At 34.3% G+C, this 20932-nt stretch overlaps 1 protein-coding gene across 1 annotated transcript; it reads right to left on the reverse strand.

Moving 5' to 3' along the window:
- Positions 1-14068: 14068 nt before the first annotated feature.
- On the reverse strand, positions 14069-19898 carry LOC123541123 (C-type lectin domain family 2 member L-like). Its single transcript, XM_045326528.2, has 4 exons — positions 19575-19898; positions 19244-19323; positions 16771-16861; positions 14069-15028 (listed from the first exon to the last, which is right to left on the reverse strand). Exons 1-4 carry the CDS (start codon positions 19882-19884, stop codon positions 14910-14912), a joined length of 600 nt encoding a protein of 199 aa, XP_045182463.2. The 5' UTR covers positions 19885-19898; the 3' UTR covers positions 14069-14909.
- Between the last annotated feature and the right edge of the window lie 1034 nt (positions 19899-20932).

Raw genomic sequence — 20932 nt, forward strand, 5'->3', positions numbered from 1 at the left:
TTTGAATGTGTTTACAAATGCTCCCAGACTTGTTTTGTTCTAATCATTTACTCTATGTTAAGTATACAGAGTGTCGCCTGTCTACTAGTATATGTGTATGCATGTAGCCGGATTTGCCAGTGGAAAACACATTAATCTTATAAGAAGAAACAAAATAATAGAAAAGGGGGATTGATTTGTCCAAGTTCTGCTGAAGGTGGTAATAGGGGGTGAACGGGTGTTGCATTTAACTCATTACATCCCATGGACAGACAGTCTAACCGTGTAAACGAATCAGCTTGTGTTCTTTCCTCCCAACGGATATTCTTAGATAATTCAAGGGTACGTTAATTATGTAATTATCCATATTCTTTATAACGAACGGACTGAAAGAATAATAACTGACGTAATATTTTAAAAACAGATCAAAACTTACGTCAATAATGATTTGCTACGTTTACAGTCCGTTCAAGTTTAAAGTCATAAGAGTTCAAACGTTAGCAATATTACTTCGTATCATACAATGCAAATCTTCGAACGCATATAATGTTTTTGAATATCAATAATTGCTTTACACAATTGTACATTAGCTTCATACGAGCCTGTTTTAAAAGAACGCAAATTGTTTTATGAAGTAAATAATAAATATAAGATTATTTTCTTTTACGTATAAACTTTTAATCCGGGAAATAATAATATCCTTTTACCACTGTATCCTTTTTATCATTTCGAATGATGTTTAAATGAAACAATAGATATTTTTAATTAGTTTCCATTTTATTACCAACAATGGATTTTACATATACATATGTATATAAAGTATTAGGCCATAAATTTTGAAACGGACATGTATTTTTATTTTTTAATGCTTTTTGTATGTTTACCACGAAATAATTTGGAAGGTTTCGGGGGAATCCCGCATCAACTGGAACCTGGTAAACTTTGAAACTTGTATGTGGACCAGGTGCAATGCAAATGCTATAAGAAAGGATCTAATTGAGTATGGTAATTAACAGAAGATAAGTCACAGTTATGTAAAGAATAATAGTAATTACTTTGGATAAAACATTGCGGAGATGATTTAATGTCTAAATGATTGCTCTTGTAGTTGGAAAATATGTACATTATTCTAAATCTTCATAAAATGTGTACATTATTCTAAATCTTCATGAAAATATGTACATTATTCTAAATCTTCATAAAATATGTACATTATTCTAAATCTTCATAAAATGTGTACATTATTCTAAGGCTTCATATATTTCATGTAATTGTCCGATTGTTTTTTTCCTGCTTGTAGGTGTGTTTGGTGTGTCCAAAGCGGTGCCCTGCAGTGTTCTTATATCCTACTTGTCTGTTTTTCTATGTTAGTTAGCTGAGAGCGGCTGTGCGTTTATCTTTGATACATGAATGTCTGTGCTATTGTGGTTTACGTTGTAATGTAACTGTGATTAAGGAACGTGGCATTCCTTTTGTATATTCATCCTTGTTCTACTTTCCACTTCAACCTTCTCCCCCACCTCCTTTCTACCCCTTACCACTTCCCCCCCCCCCCCCCCCGCCACCCCTCTGTCTATATTTGGCATAAATTTATATGTACTTGATAGATATTTGAAGCAACACATCTGTAATACTTTTCCGTTACAGCTTCTTTTTGTTGTGGGCCTACTTTGCAAATGCGTGGCTCTGAGGCTGTGTTTTAGTGCTCCGTGCTTCCGAGAAATCTACCCTTACCTATTATCTTTTGTTTAGAATGTTTGTCTTGATGATCTCTAGGTCAAGTTTGATACTGAGTTATGTAAAGTAAAAAAAGGTCAGTACGCCAGATCAAAAGGTAATCTTGTTAACACTCTAAAGTCCGCAGTTTAAATTTGAAACTCAAGAGATTTGATCAGAATGTTTGTCTTGATAACTTCTACGTCAAGTTCGAATCTGGGTTATGTGGGGTCCAAACTAGGTCTACCCTCACCTATTATCTTTTCTATATCCGTAGACACCTATACGTATTTATGCGTTATTACAATTTGGGCACTTCCTTAAGAATAACATTTATAGCTCAGGCAATATTTTTTGCCATCGTGTGAACAGGTCTCCATGTACACGCTATATCGTTTTCATTTACACAAATGGTTGATCTTAAAACATGAAAATGGCTTTCTGCACAATATTTTCCCGGTTTCATACGAAGCATTTTGTCAGCTCAGGAAGTGAAAGGTTTAACAGTATTTGAAATTCTTGTCTCAGTCTGAATTGTTGTCCAACAAACATTTCCAGCTACGCGTAGATTATTTTCAAAACACTAACTATAAGTGGCTGCAATGACACTGAAATATTTTTCCTCTGTTTTTTTCTCTCTCGCTAGCGTCAGTCAAATACTGTCGCTTGAGTTTGGCACATGTATTCCCTTCTTTCGGTAAGGTGTCGGAAATCAATCTTTGGAGATAATTAAATGATATATTTAGTCCAGTCCTGTTACACACGCCCCCCTCTCCCACTCCTCGTCAAGTTGCTTTTGTGGTCATCATCGTTTCATGTAAGTTGTTTTGCGGATACATGCTTGTAGGAATAATACGTATTTCACCGGAACGTTTCGCCTTGACTTTTAAGAGATACATTCGTCATTTACAAGAGTTTTGAAAATCAGAAGGTATCTAACACATAATATTCACTAACCTTTTCATTACCCATAATATATATGCATAACGATTTCGGCTTTTACAAGTATTGAACGTTTTTCTTAAGATTAAAGAAATGAACATGTTTTCTTATGATTTTCCCTCTCCCTCCCTCTTTCTTTATAAAAGTATTTTTGTATAACAATATTTTCATTCTGTGTATTTGAAATTTAACAGAATTTTAGTCTATGAGATGGCAAGTATTTATCTTACATAGAAAGGCATATATGTACACGTTCACAGTCTGAAAACATTGAACATTGAAACCTTCATGAACATACATGTAGAAACTTGAACAATAATATAACAGCCAACATTGATCAGTTAGACCTGTAGGTGCCCTAAAACAAAGTTCTGTTTCATATACCGGGTACATTTTGTTTGAATGCTTCATAATGCTGGTAACTGAATATTATTTGTTGGTTGCATGGTCATATTTTTTTAGAAAGTATGGAATATCAAAACTTAGCTGTCTTTTTACAGAGAGCCAGTAAATGGCAGCTGAAATGTGAATAAAATTTTGTATAATTATATTACAATTTCCAGAAAATCTATTTTTTTTTATACGAAGCTTGATATATAGCATGTTTATCAAAGCTCTAAGCTATCAATTACCGATCGAATTCTATATTATGCAGTTATTAAGTTTAAGTTTTATACTGTCAGATAAACAGGAAAATTACACTACTTGTGATGATTTCTATGGTTTTTCATATGGAAATCAAACAAAATATTTTAATGATTTAAAATCCGAGTTTAGATACAGACTAAGATAAAGCTTAATTTCTAGTCTCACTTCACATGTCAGTAAAATCCGCCTGTTGTCTTTGTTGACAAAAAGTCTCTCAACACAAGTAAATTTGCCTATTAAATTCTAGTATTCATAGTTAAAGAGAATATAAAATAGTGATCTTTATAAAACAGCTTTTATAGTAGTTGCCTATATCCAGAGGTTATCTAAAGCACATATTTGTTTTATATAGTTTACAAACGTTTTAGAAATCATTATTTGTTACAGATGCTGAATGTTGAACTAGTTCAAGAAATTAAATCTGACTACACTGTATGAGTGTATATCTTTTTTTTTTCATTATAATATAGGTATATAGACTTTATCTGGGTGTTATCAATGTATCACATATCATATATACACTTGAACGATTATAATTATCATGAAATGCTTTGCTATTATTTCTATGAATCATGTACACATTGTACTACAGATAGTATAGAAACAGTAAATACAAGTATGCATATCTTCCTTTAGCATTTATCAGATGATCATAGTGAGGCTTACTGGTTTCAATGCATATCTGACGAAACACGTTGAATTTCGCTTTTCTTCTCTGATTCATGTAAGGTGATTTCAGTCATGCTACGTTTTTGACATTTGTTATTTAAGAAATAATATATCTGAAACAGTAATTTGTCGTTTAATGAACTCATTGTTTGGAGTTCAGATGCGAAAGAATTAGCAGCCCGAGTGATATAATAATATGCATCTGAAAGACAAACAATGATTTTATTCAAGAGGAAATCACCAAATGAGATATATTATTTGGATTCTAAAACGTTACCAACGATTTTAAGTTACATGCTTGACGACATCCATAAAATATTTGCCTGTTTTCTGTTGGTTTATTTTCCAGCGCGCCGCTATGCCGTTTTGGCGTAATAATTGTGACGTCAGAAAACGGGTCGTGTTAAAATAATATATAATTTATTTCTGCTACAGATGTCTTCGTAATCACCTTACTAAATCATTGTTTGATGCTTATGATTATGCAAACGTAAGTCACCTGTTAAATATGTATTGTATTGACCCCGATGTCAGTTTAAGTGTATAAAGTAAATCAAATTTAGATATCATACTAATTATGAACGTCCTTGATGTCGATTCTTGAGCTGAGTTTCCTGAAAAAAAAAAAGGCTTGTCAACTGTCGATCTTTAAGTTTGAAGCCCGTACCGCGTATCCAAGGGAATGTGATCCTGTCAAAATGGACCGTAGAAGAGGAGAGTTTAAAGCAGATTTAAATTCCCTTGATTGTAAATTAACTACATCTTTCTGAACTTTCTAATAAACATGCTGCCCATAATTGTTTTATATGATTTCCTTTCATTTTGTGAAGTCAGTAAACTGAAACATGTATATGTTCTTCGTAGGTAAGACATGTTCCAATAACTTAAAACAGGAAAATACGGCAAGGAAAGATAGATAAAACTAGGAAGAAAAGTATTTCCCTTTAAGAATACTTGTAGGGACATATGAGAGATTTTAATTGTACTGCGATGTTGCATGCAACTGCACCTACCAATTCTTCTGGAGCAATACCTAGGTTTTTTTCCGAATACCTTTCGAATTACAACGTTTTAATGATTTTTAACACAGTTAAAAAAGTATATTGCTATGCCCCCACATTTATGTGGGGCAAATAGCGTTGCTGCTGTCCGTACGTCCCAAAAATTTATATGTCAAACTCTTCCCACAGTAGCCTGATTTGCTTCAAACTTTCACTAATAAACAAGCTTGTTGTGCAGATGACCATAACTGAAGGAACTTTTGCTGTGACTTTTTAATCGCAGACATGGTCCTTTGATAGTGATGCTATATAGAATATTGAGAAAAATCTTGTGTGTCCAACTCCTCCAACAGTATAAGGCTGATTTGCTTCAAAGCAAGCTTGATGTGCAGATGACTATTAAGGAATTTGTGCTGTGACTATTCTTACCGCAGTTACGACCATTTGATATTTTTGCTATATAGGATATAGAGTATAAATTGTGTTTGTCCAACTCCTCAAATACTATTGAAAGGATATCCTTGAAAGTTTTCACAGATGAAGGACCTTACTGTGAAGATGACCATAAATAATGAACTTTTTTTCTGTTGTTTGTTTCTATATAAAGGCGTACCTATTGCAATACAGCAGCCTTTTTGAAATTCAAGATGGCTGCCATACTGATGGCCGAAAAACAATTTTACCAATGGAATTCATAATAATTGGCACGTGAGCCTTATAGAAGCATAACGTTTCAAAAACATCTACAGGATTACAGTTCGCCACAGCCTATATGGTTTACAGCGTTTATAGTCGCCACAGATCTGTCACTAGTTGTAGATGCAAAGATAATATCCGGCTCCAGGGTAACTGTTTTGGGAGTGTCGAGCTGGGCCGGGTTACCATATAAAATACATGGAAGTTGGATATTCCCGTTTGAACCTACACTCAGTTGTAGATTACCTTTCTTGCATTCCGCATTTTACAAATTATGGAATTAATAAAGCATAATTCTTTTCTTTATAACACCCTTTCTTATATTAGCGTATTAAAACAAATCACGGTAAATAAATGTTCGTAAAATGACGTAATAACATTTCAAAGACAAAACAAAAACATACTGGTTTTATAGCGTAACTTTATGTGTTTTATTTCGTAAATATTGTTTCCTGAAAAGGCAAATAAATCATATTAACAAAAAGCAAGTGCAAATATCAAGGTATATGATTTTTACAGAATTCAACATAAGCGTAAATATAAGTCATAACAGCAACAGAATGTACTCCAGCAAGGTGTGCAAGAATGTGGCAAGTTTATCATTTGAAGATTAACACAACGATAGGAAGCTTGGAAAATACCTGCGGGACCTTGGCACCTTTTCCCATATTTTGCGTAGGCCCTGTACATATTTGCCGACTTTATTTTTAGGGCCGCATCAATGTTGTCACACAAACTAATATCTCCATAGTTGCCGGATTCATGAGGGAAACAGATACACAAAGTAACATGCATGTTGTGCATTTAACGCCGTGATGCATTAACTAATTTCGTTGAATGTAAATACCTTTAGCTATTATAATATTTCATGTATTATATGCGATGCTTCGTGTGAGTTAAACGAACGATATATATTTTAAATGAATATAACAAAGAATAGTATATGTCACATAAGAAATCTACACGTCCATAATCAAAGTTAAACATGTTTTTTGTCTGCTATATTACTTTATGCTAATATATAACTCCTATTTTCCATGGAATATGGTTACTTTAGAAAACAATTGAAATATCTACATGTAAAATGTACTAATAATTAGCTTACTGTTTACTGGAAAGAAAACCCTTTTTTTTAAATATCTCTTATGTTCAGTTCAATATCATATTTGATATGATATAACTATGAAAATGCAGCAGAACCCGAACCACCCCGAAAAAAAAAACCGGAATCACAAATGAATTATTCGTTATTACCCGAAGGCGTTAAATACTCCGCAAACCGATATGATATCTACGTCCCTGGAATATTGCGGAATATTTATAGTATTTATTGTATAGGTCATAAAAGGTCGACAGTTTTGTCTCTGGTCGCAACTGTAACTGTCAATCTTTTATGACCTATACATTTTCGGAAAATGCATTGAAAAGACCACATCTTGAATCTTGAAAATAAAAATATGTGACCCTGTTTATTGAGCCAAAAATTTTGTAATAAAAGAAGTTCGTATCTGTTACTAACAACCACCTTCGACAAGTTATTAAAAATATATACTGAGGAAAAAGGTACGACATTTTTAGATTGCATATTATGTAATTTTGGATAGTGTAAATGGGTCATAAGTAGCAGATACGACCTTTCGTTATTGACGACTGTAAAAAGGAAAAAAAAAGGAAATTTCTTAAGTAATATCAGTTCGAAAAGTATATGTCAATCGGTACTTGCAGAATTTCGAATTGCTTTCCTATGAGGTTATAATATTTGATGACAAGTTTGTAAAACGAGTATACGGAGTATCTTTGTTTCGATTTTCTTATTTTCATAGTTGATGTCACAGGGTGAAAAAAAGTGCAGTCAGTCCGAGGCTCGAACCCGGGACCCTCGCTTACAAGGCGAGTGCTGTACCAACTGAGTTAACCGGCTGCCTGACACATCTTCTTCCCTAACATGACCATGTTCGTACCGTGACATACATGCCCAAAACTTCGTCCTCGAATTCCGGAGGTACATATTATTGCTTGCGTCGTAAGACTGACCAACAAGCTTGCCTCGGTTCTCTGTTGGGCGCCAAATGTCACTGTGTGAGAAAAATGTCATATTGATGTGTGAAACAAAAGGATCGAGCTCTATGAAAGTCGTTCTAGCGTTTAAGAAGTGTAAAACGGACATAAAATAAAGTTTGACGTAAAGCGTATCTCTGCATCTTGAGACAAGTAGTTAATGATTGATTGATAATTGAACATCCTTCCAGCAATTTCAAATATTTAGAGTTGACTTTATTATTGATATTATACAAGAGTTACCAGATTTATCCGTCCCCGTTGATTATTCGGTACTTATATACTTAAACTATGCTCTAAAAATGACTTGAAAGAAAGAAAATGGCTCCAAATGCATCATTGCTAGAAAGACTTGTCCTTAGAGACCTAAGAACAATTTTATTTTACAGCAGAGTTTATGTATGTAAGTAGCGAATTATCAATGGAAACGGAAAAATGTACTACAAATCAAATGTATTTTTATAAATGGCCGTATTAAGTAACCTTTCACCTAGCTATAATCTCAATAACATCAGTTACCATCATCCATTCTCTTACATTCCGCATAACATTTCAATATAACTTCATAAAAACCGCAAAATATTGATCATTATTCAGAAAAATACAAGTGACTGTTTAAAAATAGCTCAAATAAAAAATGCTCAGAATCACGTACTTTCAAGATAAAAGCTATTATTTTTGCACGGTTACTGACGCGTAAACGTCATGGCATCGGTGACGTCATTTTAATGCAACAATGTCTTGTAGCGTTTCTGTGGTAATTTATTCATTTATTCCGCCTTGTTAAAGCATAAGATCAGACACGGATTAATGATTTTTTTTTCTGCAAAATAGATATACAAACACATTTAATTTGTCGTAAACGTTGTCGTAAATCCTAAAGTTAGCTTCCGGTTGGGCATGCACACATACAAATATTAAGGTAACCCACCTCCTTAAAATAAATAGTAAACAATTAAGGACAAAGTTGAGAATAGCTCTGGAACGGCCACCATCAAACAACACCATCCACTGGGAGCTTGACAATCGGTTAATTGCGCCACTGACTGTTCCACTGCAGTGCCCCGATGAATTCATATATTTGTTTGTATATCGGATACCAGTTAAAGGTTGAACACCAAAAATGCTATATTAAGTAATTAGGTAAGTGAAAAGGCTTACGCATATTTTTTTCCAAACTAAAAGGAAACAATTGTACACGTTCACACAATTTTAACTTTTATTTCCATATTGAACTATCAAATATTTACATCAGTAGCAAAATTTAATAATACTTGCACTTTTATGATTTAGATTTCGATGCGTGTCGGTTCAACTCAGTAGTGTGTACGATGAAATTGATACAAAAAGGAGCATGGTATTAATCTTTAATGATTTCATCTTTTGTAGCAGAGCTACTGTCGCATTATGGCTAGACGTGTGCAAAAACAAAGAACGGAAAACAACCTACGCATTATCTATAATTGATAACATGAAGAAATCATGGCAGTATCGTGAATCAATGTTATTTTGCCCTTGCTAGAAGAAAATGTAGTCTTTAGTCATAATCACATGGATGCTTGCAATGCTCTTTTAAAGCGCCTCAAGCGGGAATTGAAGTCCAAAGCAGGGGCTTTTTCGAAAGAGCTTCCGGTATTCACAGATCTTCTTCTTGAAATCTGTTTTGTCTGTCAATAAGCGCTTCTGCATCTTCCGATATGAAAACAAGAGAATTCAAACCAAATTCCTAGCAAAAAAATGGGGGACGGCATCGTTGTACTGATTCGTCTTAGACTTCTAGAGGGGATGTTCAAGAATTCTGTATACATCGAAAATGTAATATCGGTATGTGAACGTCTACGCAGGAAACGCGTAGATATGTAAGATTCACACTTATGTTAACAAAACTGTTATCAGATATATTTTGCGACATTTGTATTGAAATTTACTGGAAAAAACAGGTTCCGTAATTATAAACTTTATTCCCAATAACAAATATTTTACCTAGAAGTTCAAAGTAGATAGGTAAGACAAGTAAATCTCGAAACTACTACACGGAGGTCATGCACATATTCTTGATAAAAGTATTAGAAACCTAAACACTTTCACAGTTTTGATATTTCTTGTTACTCGATGGCTTTGCAATCGATGAAATCTTTTCCCATGCATGACGGAATACACTTGAAAAACTACCGCTTGCTCATTAATTCACCTACATGTTCCATTTAATACCCCGAACTGCTTGTCACCATGCTTCTCCTTGGGCCACAAGGTTGAATAAAAGGAAAACGTGCTGAAGAATATATGATGAAGATAGATATTGTGTTGTTTAAAGAGCTCACTGACCGCAAAATTCAAATGAGTATAGTGGCCGTACACAAATATTCTTGCATAAAAACTACTTTTTTCACTGGATCCGCCCATGTACAAACGGGAGAAAACTCGTGTGCAAACAAGGCAATTCACGTGCTGTTAATACATGATTTTTATTTTTTAAATGCTTTGCCAGGGACGTATGTATGTATTTTTGCGCAGACTGATACTTGGCATCTGCATCTTGTTTCTTCCATAATAACCTCTTCTTGTAGCATTATAGATACAATGTAATCCACAGTATGTTTAGATATCAGTTTCCAACCCAAAACGTACTGCCCCATCAATGTACGCACTAGCTTCTCTTAGAGTTTACTCCCATTACAAAGCGTCTGTTCAGTTATTGTAAATAACTGTGAATAAATAAGCATCGCGTGTAACTTGTGCTATTGCCTGATTTTAGGTATTATATTAATGATTTTTGTTAGTATCAAATCGCTTTGGTTTTACCTGATTTTTTGGCAGAATTCATATAATAAACCTCGGAAGCTAGTCACTAGCTTCGTACTCATCCGTATTCTAAGTGTGTTCGTACTCAAAACAATTCGAATGTAAAGTTGTTGTTCTTAAAATTGTGTACCTGTTAAACAGATTTTTAAGATATATATATGCAAAATTATGTGTAATGTAACGTTTGTAATAACTAAAAATAAAAATAAGATGCTCAAAAACATTCAAATGACGCTTTTAGTAGTGTTGTTGTTATGTGTGCCTCGGTTATGGATATTTAAAACATGTTTACCGTTTCCAAGAACAACCGAATGGTAACTAAAATGTACCGGAATCGTAATGTCATCACATATGAAAAACAATGCATTCAGTCGTCGTGTAATGTTATTTATGCAAGAATAGCGACAATTGTGACAGGGTGGACGTACCGGGGACAACAACCATCAGAACAAATCACACCCATTACAATATTTACAAATTTATTTACAGAAATGATTATGTAAAATGAATAAATGAAAAAGTGGGAAAAAAAACTTATTGTAAGAAAGAATGAAGCAAAAAAATCTGAGCTGACTTCAGAGGATAAAAAAAAATCATCGTCTTTGCCGTTTACGGCACAACCATGGGACGAAAGCTCTGCGCTAGGAAAATCACATCCAGGCGAGTGAAGACAAATGAACATCGGGCATTGTACTTCCGGGTCGTGACAGTATCAACAGATAAAAGTCGTCTGGTGGAAGAAGCTAAAAAATATATAACATATGGTAAGCACCATAGCAAAACAAATAAGTCAGAGCATAAAACTGCTCCTTTGGGTACACCACACCTCCGTAGGCTCCCATAAATAATACGTGCTACTTATACAAAAATATATGTGCTACTAAGTTCAGACGTCACGTGATTAAAATACGTCACTTATTACTTCCATTATTACTAAAATTAATTACTTAAAAGTCTAAAGTAAAAGTATGGAAAAGATATGAAAAGTTTATGACGAAAAATATAGATATGGAAATGATAAACTGCAGCTATTATTTACAACTACAAATTAGCACAATGCAATGCGAAATAAACGTTATTCAAAAGCTAGCATAAATATAATATCTAATTGCCATACAACAAAACGTATGTATATGCTATAGACTGGCACACAATTTCAAATTACAATAATATATTACATATACAGTACTAGACTTGCCACATAGATTTAACATTACAATGCAATGCAGTATCGGCGTTCCATAACAACGAAAGGTTTGACATATGTTTTTGAAAAATAGTACTTTACAATTATCATGTTACACAAATTTCAGTACAAATCTTACAGCATATAGAAACGAAACATTTTAGACTCCTCTTTCGAAATAATTTACAAAAGTCTGAAAAATTTAATAAATTATCCTGACATACCGAAACTAGCCAAAATCACATGCCGAAAAGTAAATGTTGCAAAATTCTGTAGAATGAACAAAATTTTACCAAAATAAAAATCGTATTTCAAAATTTATACAAAAATCTAACAAATAAACTTCTTACCTCGATCTAAATTTCTACCAAGAAAAAATAATTTGACATAGGTTCATCTAATGTCGAAATGTGGTGTGCGCTAGGCATGTCTAGACCAGTCTATTTGTAGGGTAATGTCCCGCCAAATACCAAATTTCATAGGACTCACGGCTTATGCGTGTACTCTGACTATTTGTTTTTCCACGGGAATCACGATATAGCCGGGAAATCTGACTACTTTGGCGCGGATTTGAATAGAACAATTTAAGGCCCGTTATAGTGGTTTTGGGGATAAAAACGTGAATTACTGAAGTTTATAAAATATCAACTTTCTTATTACTGAACCGAATTTAATAAAATCTACATGAAAATTTAAGTTATGAAATACAGAAAAACATTAGAGGCATTTTATGCGTAAAATCAGACATTTACCTCAATAACTCAAAAATTTACAAAAAGATGATGCAGTACCTGCATTTAAACTACAAATACAATGAGGCCCGTATGTCAGTTTGTGACAACAATACACGTTTGTTTTGTGTATTAACGTCTGCAGAAGCCCGCGGGATTGTTTGTGCACAAACATATCCCAAGGGCTTCAGCAGGCGTGTATTATCCCTACAGCAATACAGGCCTTCGAACACAGAACCGTTCTGTATAGGGGGTGAAAACATCTTACAGCCGCGTGTAGGGTAACTTGCTGTCAATCGAACCATTTTCTAATCGTACTAGGACTGTTTTATGAAAACCCTCCATTGGATTGTTTGCAAATCTCTGTTCGGTATAAACTATATGTGTGGGGAGAAATGACCAGTGCTACTGATACACGCAAATACGGTTATCTGCGTATAATCTGACGATGAGCAATTATATACATTGGAAAAGCCGAGTTGTCTGCATTGTATAAACGCGTTGGGTCGTGATTCAGGGTCAGTAATATATTCTTTGTGGGTTCAATAACAGCCCTGTCCTTCTCAAGCTGTTGTAATATACATTAAGATATTTTAGATTTAAAAATGTTAGCAATTTTAATTTACACGTGAAGACATTGAATAGGAAATTCTAATAATGATGATCGTGACTTATCACAAATCATAGAGTGATCAGACCTTTTATTGTCGAATAACATCAAAAATTTATTACTAAATGACACAGTAGAATATATCTTTTCAAAGTACATGTTTGTAAATTATTAGTGCACAAAAATAACCGTATTGGTTAAAAGAACATTTCTTCTTTTCTTTAAACTAAGGGTATCACGTTTGTGTAATTAGATTATTTTAAGATAAAGTCAGATGACAACACTATTTATAATGTGGCACATACCATTTATATTGCAGAAGCATCTACATTTCTGGATCTTTGAGATCATGGAGGCCATTCAATTTTATTAAGATAATAATATACTGCTTAAACCGGTGCTAGAAGAGGTGATGAGTGTAAAACATTTCATAACCTCACGGTAACTCAGTCAGTCAGAGCGATTTTTGCTTGGTTGCGTTCTTTGCTTCAGAATGATCTAAAATATTTCATTTAATGCACAATTACAATCCGTAAGTGCCGTGTGGCGGCTTTAGAAAAGCCTACCCGTGCTTAGACTTAGTGTTGGTCTGTTTTCTGGCCCTTTGAGATAAAAGTGTCCATTCCATGTTACTATGATAAGTTTCCGCTGAAGTCGGATCTAGAGTAACATATATAGTACTTTGTAACCTTTGTGAAAGGAAATGGGGACATAAACGCCTCAGTGGCATGCCAACTTCACACTTATTGTAAATTTAATTTGATTGACGAGACATAGATAGAGTAAATTCTCATTAACATTAGCTACTAAATATGCAGATGTAGAAATAAATACCTAGAGGACTATATACACATTTAATCAGTAATAATCTATAACGTTGATAAAAGCATAAAATACACGCAGTATCTCTAAGAAAACTGAGGAAGTGTGACTGGCGGACGATGGAAGATAAATTATTATTTATTCAATATGTATATCACATGTACTCATTTGCCAAACTACACGTTTCAGGTCAGGAATAGGCGGTGTAATGGGCTGGTATATTTTCCCGTTAGATACCATGGTTCTCATAGTATATCTAGGATTAGCCATAGGGTATTAAATGTACTAATATTTTGCTTGGTTGCATTTCTATTGCGTATAGTCATATTTAGGATAACAAGGCAATCTAACAACTTTCAGTATTTAAAATCGTCCATGAAATGCCATATCTATTTTACCTCAGAAATGTATTGTACATAAAAATATTTATAACTTTCTACACATAAAAGATTATTTGAATGGCAACAAGAAGTGATTTGAAACAAAGTAACAAATAAAAATAAACTATTTGAATCCGCCAATAAGCGACTCAACAAGTGAATAATGTATAGATTAAACTTGACCTTGTTTGTTCACTTGTTGATCATTACAACATTGATTAAAATGTAATCAAAATAATTTTAAGAAGTTTAAATATGACTCATCTACAATATCTTCAGTTTCCAATTTTTAAACATTAAATCATATAATAAAAAGTTCGATCCAGAATAAACCTCAGACAAGTGAATACGATTCTTACAATGTTGCCATATCAGTGTAGGTACATAGTATGATTACTCTATTAAACTAAATAAACATAAAACAAACTGTACACATACACATACACATACACATACACCTCTTCATTGTTTTCCATATCAGTTTGAAATGCAAACACTTTTTGAACATGTTCGACCACTGGCCATTGCAGTTTTCAAAAATTCCATAGTATATGATTCCTTTCCTTTCTCTTAAATTAATAAAAGAAAGAAGTATTCGTATTGCATTATATCAAAGCAATTTCACACACGGCAGGATTAGACATCGAGCATGGCAGATAATGCCAACGTTTAAATTTCAATGGCCACACAGTCTTCATTTGCCACACCAGTTATTTTGTCGGGTTGCCAGGCATCTTCTGTTTGTGAATCTGTTACCCCAATCCATACCTTCAAGTCAGTCGATGCCACTTTAATAAAATACGAAAGACTGAGCATTTAGCAAGAAATATAAAATAAATTGCTATAAAGGTAGTCCTCAAACAAATTTCATATTTAGAATTAAAACCGAGAATATACAAGTCCGTCTGTGTCGTTGTAATAACTAGTGCTTCCTTATTGGAAAGAAAAACATGAAACTTGTAGTTCTAATATACTTATACCTATTACAATGTAGCCAGTTTGTAACAATACTTATCCCTACTACTATGTTTTCAGTTTGTAACAATACATTCCGCCACTGCTACATAGCTAGTTTGTAACGATATTTTCCGCCACTACTATGTAACTAGTTTGCAACAATACTTACACCCACTACTATACATGTAGCCAGTTTGCAACAATACTTATCCCCACTACTATGTAGCCAGTTGTAACGATACTTTCCGCCACTACTATGTAGCTAGTTTGCAACACTACTTATCCCTACTACTATGTAGCTAGTTTGTAACGATACTTGCCGACACTAATATATAGCCAGTTAGAAGCTATACTTACACCCACTACTATGTAGCTAGTTTGCAGCAATACTTATCCCTAATACTAAATAGCTAGTTTGTAACGATACTCTCCGCCACTACTATGTAGCCAGGTCGCAACAATACTTATCCCTTCTACTATGTAGCCAGTTTGTAACGATACTTTCCGCCACTACTATGTAGCCAGTTTGTAACAAAACTTACATCCACTACTATGTAGCCAGTTTGAAACAATACTTATCCCTACTACTATGTAGCTTGTTTGTAACGCATCTTTCCGCCACTACTATGTAGCCAGTTAGTAGCAATATTTCCATCCACTAATATGTAGCCAGTTTGCAACAGTACTTATCGCTACTACTATGTAGCCAGTTTGTAACGATACTTTCTGCCTCTACTATATTGCTAGTTTGCAACTATATTTTCCGCCACTACTATGTAGGCAGTTAGTTGCAATACTTACACCTACTACTATGTAGCCAGTTTGCATCAATACTTATCCCTACTACTATGTAGCCAGTTTGTAACGCTACTTTCCGCAACTACTATACTGCTAGTTTGCTCCGATATTTTCCGCCACTACTTTGTAGCCAGTTAGTAGCAATACTTACACCCACTACTATGTAGCCAGTTTGCAACAATACTTATCCCTACTACTATGTAGCCAGTTTGTAACAATACTTTCCGCCACTACTATGTAGCCAGTTAGTAGCAATACTTACACCCACTACTATGTAGCCAGTTTGCAACAATACTTATCCCTACTACTATGTAGCCAGTTTGTAACGATACTTTCCGCCACTACTATGTAGCCAGTTAGTAGCAATACTTACACCCACTACTATGTAGGCAGTTTGTAACAATACGTAACCCCACTACTTTGGAGCCAGTTTGTAACGATACTTTCCGCCACTACTATATAGCCAGTTTGCAACAATACTTATCACTACTACTATATAGCCAGTTTGTAATGTTACTTTCCGCCACTACTATGTAGCCAGTTTGTAACAATACTTATCCCTACTACTATATAGCTAGTTTGTAACGATATTTTCCGCTACTATTATATAGCCAATTTGTAAACAATACTTACCGTATCTACTATGTAGTAGACTTGTCAGAATATTTACTGCCATTGCTATGTAGTCAGTTTACAAAAATACTTACACGCAGTACTAGCCAGTTTATAACAATAGTTACCGCGACTAATAAGGCCCACTTGTTACAATACTTACCGCCATTATCATTCAACCAATTTGCTACATAACTGTTCTCATCAGAGCTTTCAATGGTCGCTAAATATCCATTTAATTTCTCACAGTAATTCTGTAAAATAAGGGATAGTGCATCACTTCATTATACTGACAAGAATGATAATATTTCACGAGAAGCTTAGTACGAAATATAAGATGACGTTGTTCTGTTTAGGCGTAAGATAGAAATTAATTTTAAGAGAACAACATTCACAATATTTTCAAAAGTGGTGCTATATGGTGCTCTCGAGAAAAAGATTTTCTTTTACTAAAACCAAACACGGTCTGAATTCGGTATCTCGTAATTCGAAGGTTTGGGCGCTTTAATTGCAGTAAGCGGGTGCTGCCTGTATCTGGTATAGGTGAAAGATAAAACTCATTTTTTCTTGTGAGAACCGTACAGATTTTCGTATCGTCATGTCTTGGGAGAGGATGCTGGTGAAACTGTAATAAAAAGCAAAAAAGTAGTTTGGAAGGAAAACAAGGCCCATAAACTAAATAAAATGTCCAAGCTTGGCATTCGGAATTGTGTACACGTGTGTGTGCATGTGTGCGTGTGCGTTTTATCCCTTATCATGCTGGACACGATTGCTTCTGCCTTTGCGACCAGTGTAGATCGTGACCAGCCTGTACATCCGTGAAGTCTGATCCAGATCTGCACTGTTCGCCATTCAGTCAGTATCCTCTTGGTAAGCACCCCTTTTAACTTAATAGTACTGTCCTTATTGAAATATCGACAAGTTAATTATAGGAAATTAGCAGGGTAAAAGTTAAAGATCTTCTATTTCAGTAGGTCTTGAATGCGTCATTATGTCTTACTAATGCTTGATAAAATTTTCACGATATGATCTTTGAAATGATTTTGATATTCTGAAGCTTTTCCTGTTGGAACTTGCCCATGCTTTAGTGTATTCTTCATTGCGTTTTGAAATGTGACACTGACCTAAAGGTATCAAACCTATAATCCGACGATATGTGTCCCGTAGGAAGACAAATCATTATGCGAAGTCTTACGATAATATTAATGAGATAATTATATGGTGAAATTGAGAAGCTTGCCGTTAACTCTTAGCCTGCTAAATTTCTAAAATGAACTAGTCCATCATTCAATTTGGGCCAAACCATTTATTAAAGGGGTGTTCACTGAAAATTTACTGACTGAATAACGAACAGTGCAGACCAAGATCAACCTGCACGCTGATTTTGGTCTGCAGTGGCCGCAAATGCAGAATCACTTGCCGCCAGCGGGCTAAAGGTTAATGGAACGGCAACGCCAGTTTGAGTAACCCTATACTAAATACATTAGGGAAAACAGTTTAATAAACAACTTGCGACAGTCATATGCCATAATTCCCTCTGGTTATGCAATTGTTAAATTATTCCACGGGTCGTTTATAATGATTATATGCTACATGTACATGTATTTTGTTATTAAGTGTTTTCTAAATAAATTTTTTTTTCAGCTACCGTATTCTCTAACACAACATAGTGAAGTTTTTTTTCTGTAGCAAGGTTTAAAATCTGCACACCTGCAGATTTATGTCAGTTTGTTAGTAATTAAGGTTTCATTAGTTTGTATTTTTTAATGGGAAGAGATTTCGTTAGGTTTAGGTAATTCTACCTTCAAAACTTTTTATAGACAATAAAATGTTTAGCAAACTGTCAAAAGTATTAGTCACGCTATTCAAATTTGAAATAATATATCATTTAACAATTTAACTGCACTTTGAATAACAAATGGTGAAAATCAGTTTTATAAAAAATACTGGTTTATCATTTTCTATATCTGATATCAATTTATGTCTAAAGACAGTCCTTTTAAAGAATGCGTTATCATATATTTGATCCAGTATTTGAATAGCAATATATCTAGAACCTGTTTAAAAATATAGTAGTCAAGATAACGTCAAAGGAATTAGTATTCTAATACCAAAACCCTATAGCAGCGTATGTATTGATGTGTACATTGTAAAAACATACATAATGCCATAGACAAAGTAAACCATACGGACAACAAAGAAATAAGATCAAATAAACACTGTTGGACTCATCATATTTTGTTAGAATTGAATTGTACTATTATTTTCTTATGAGCCTCCAATATATTGTTAAAACATCTCACCTCATTTATTGATGTATTCATGAAATGAGTGAAATAAAAGGTTTTGGACTTGACTTGACTTGGTCACCGCCTTGGAATGGTCAGTGGCAAAATTGTGATAGATGTGACAGGGAATTTCAGTTTTCCTAAACTAGACGAAAACCGTTTGAACTCTTTGATAAACTTTGGAATTATACATTATTACGAATATACGGTCTTTGCAATGATTATTATATACACATGAAATTCCGCTTGAATTTAATGTATTGCAAAAGGTATATGCAAGTATTTTTAACAATTTTCTCATTATTTCATCTTAATTTAAGAGAACATTTACTCCGCAATCATACGCACCTTTGCAGCATCCCATGTCATCTGAGTATCCGTGTATGTGTAACAAGAAGTGTTGAACTGGCCATATGTACTTGGACATTCTGTAGATAATATATATTTCGTAAAGACAAACAAAAAATAGGAAATTAGGTTTACTACAAATTTATTCAAATTCTGTAAAAAGTAAACTCAAACAGTATTACTAAACAATATACATTTGTAATGTACATACTAAATCATAACAACAACCTAAGAAATTTCTTTGCCAATTTCTTCCAAATATTTGCCCAACAGTTTAAACAATACTTCAGTAGTACCCCACCGCTATTATGCTTTTGTTCAAATGACTTACTTGCTTCATAATGTACAGATCCCTCGCTGACAAGAAGGGAATCTCTGATCAGTAGGGAGAAACAGCCCAGACACAATTCTGACTCGGGATAGTAGAAGACACGTGCACATCTATAAGCTGCGCACGCTGAGAGACACATTCTTTTGTTTTTCGTATTACCAAATGATGCTGCAACATCGCCATGTTCACACATATATCCATCATATTGTGTATTTCTTACATACAACACACTACTTTCCTTAGAAAATTCAGCGAAAATCGCTAACATATAAAGCGAAATTATTTTGAACATACTGCGGACAAAATACATATTGACAGCTTCAAGACTTTCCTACGACTGCGCCAACAAGTGTTTGTCTTGCTACAAGAGTAACGTCAGAATACTTTATTTCTTACAACCACGTGAAAACTGTACGTCGCAAACAAATATCTTAATCGTGAATTAAATGTAATTGACAAACCAGAAAGAATTTGTTTATTTCGAAAAAATCTTTTTATGAAAACGCGAAAAGCACAAGTCAATAGTCAATCAATACTCTTCCATGGAATTAATTAATTTTACATTTTGGTTAAAAATTACATTACTAATATTTCCTGCATAATTTGATAATGTGATCTTAACTTGTGCCCCGCCCTCTCCCCCAATTTCAAGACGTCGTCTTACCGTTCGTTATGTTCGTTTTAAGCACCATTGAAGGTTCCATGTGCGCCGCCGTATCATGTGTAATTGTTGAGTTCTGTTCAACCCGGGGCTAGAGGGCGTGGACGGTAGCTTGCACTTCCGCTACCGTCCATCTAACCGAGCCTGCAGCATTTTCGTTTATGTCGTGTTGAGCGACCTGTGGTTTTCCACTTTTTATCTCAATCTGCTGTCAATGTACTATTTCGGTTCATATTGCTAGCATTTGTGACCAAAATGCACGGTCTCAGCAACGTGATATGCCAAGTACTACCACTAGTATAAAAATAATTCAATACAGAAGCATTACCTGATTAATGTATAGTATTTTGAAATAAATTGCATACCATGGCTATTTTTAAAAGCAGAAACTTCAAAACCATAGAAACAAAATGTTCAAAATGGATTATTTCTACCAAGAAAAATATACAAAATAAAAATATATTCTGTCATAAGATACCAAATTGTGCTTGTCAACTACGATTGTTTTTGGTGACCATGACGTCCTATATATTCATAGGATAGGGATTGGGCCACCGACCTTCCTGAAGCCATTTGAATGGCCTCCTAATATGAATAATTTCTATGCCCAAAGCAAGGCTCGAACCTATATTGGAGTAAGCAACCATAACCACTCGGGCCCTCATCGCTAAACTGATTGCTTTGAAAGCTCGGATGT

This window comes from Mercenaria mercenaria, chromosome 16, assembly GCF_021730395.1.
Source record: "Mercenaria mercenaria strain notata chromosome 16, MADL_Memer_1, whole genome shotgun sequence".
Lineage (NCBI taxonomy): Eukaryota > Metazoa > Mollusca > Bivalvia > Venerida > Veneridae > Mercenaria > Mercenaria mercenaria.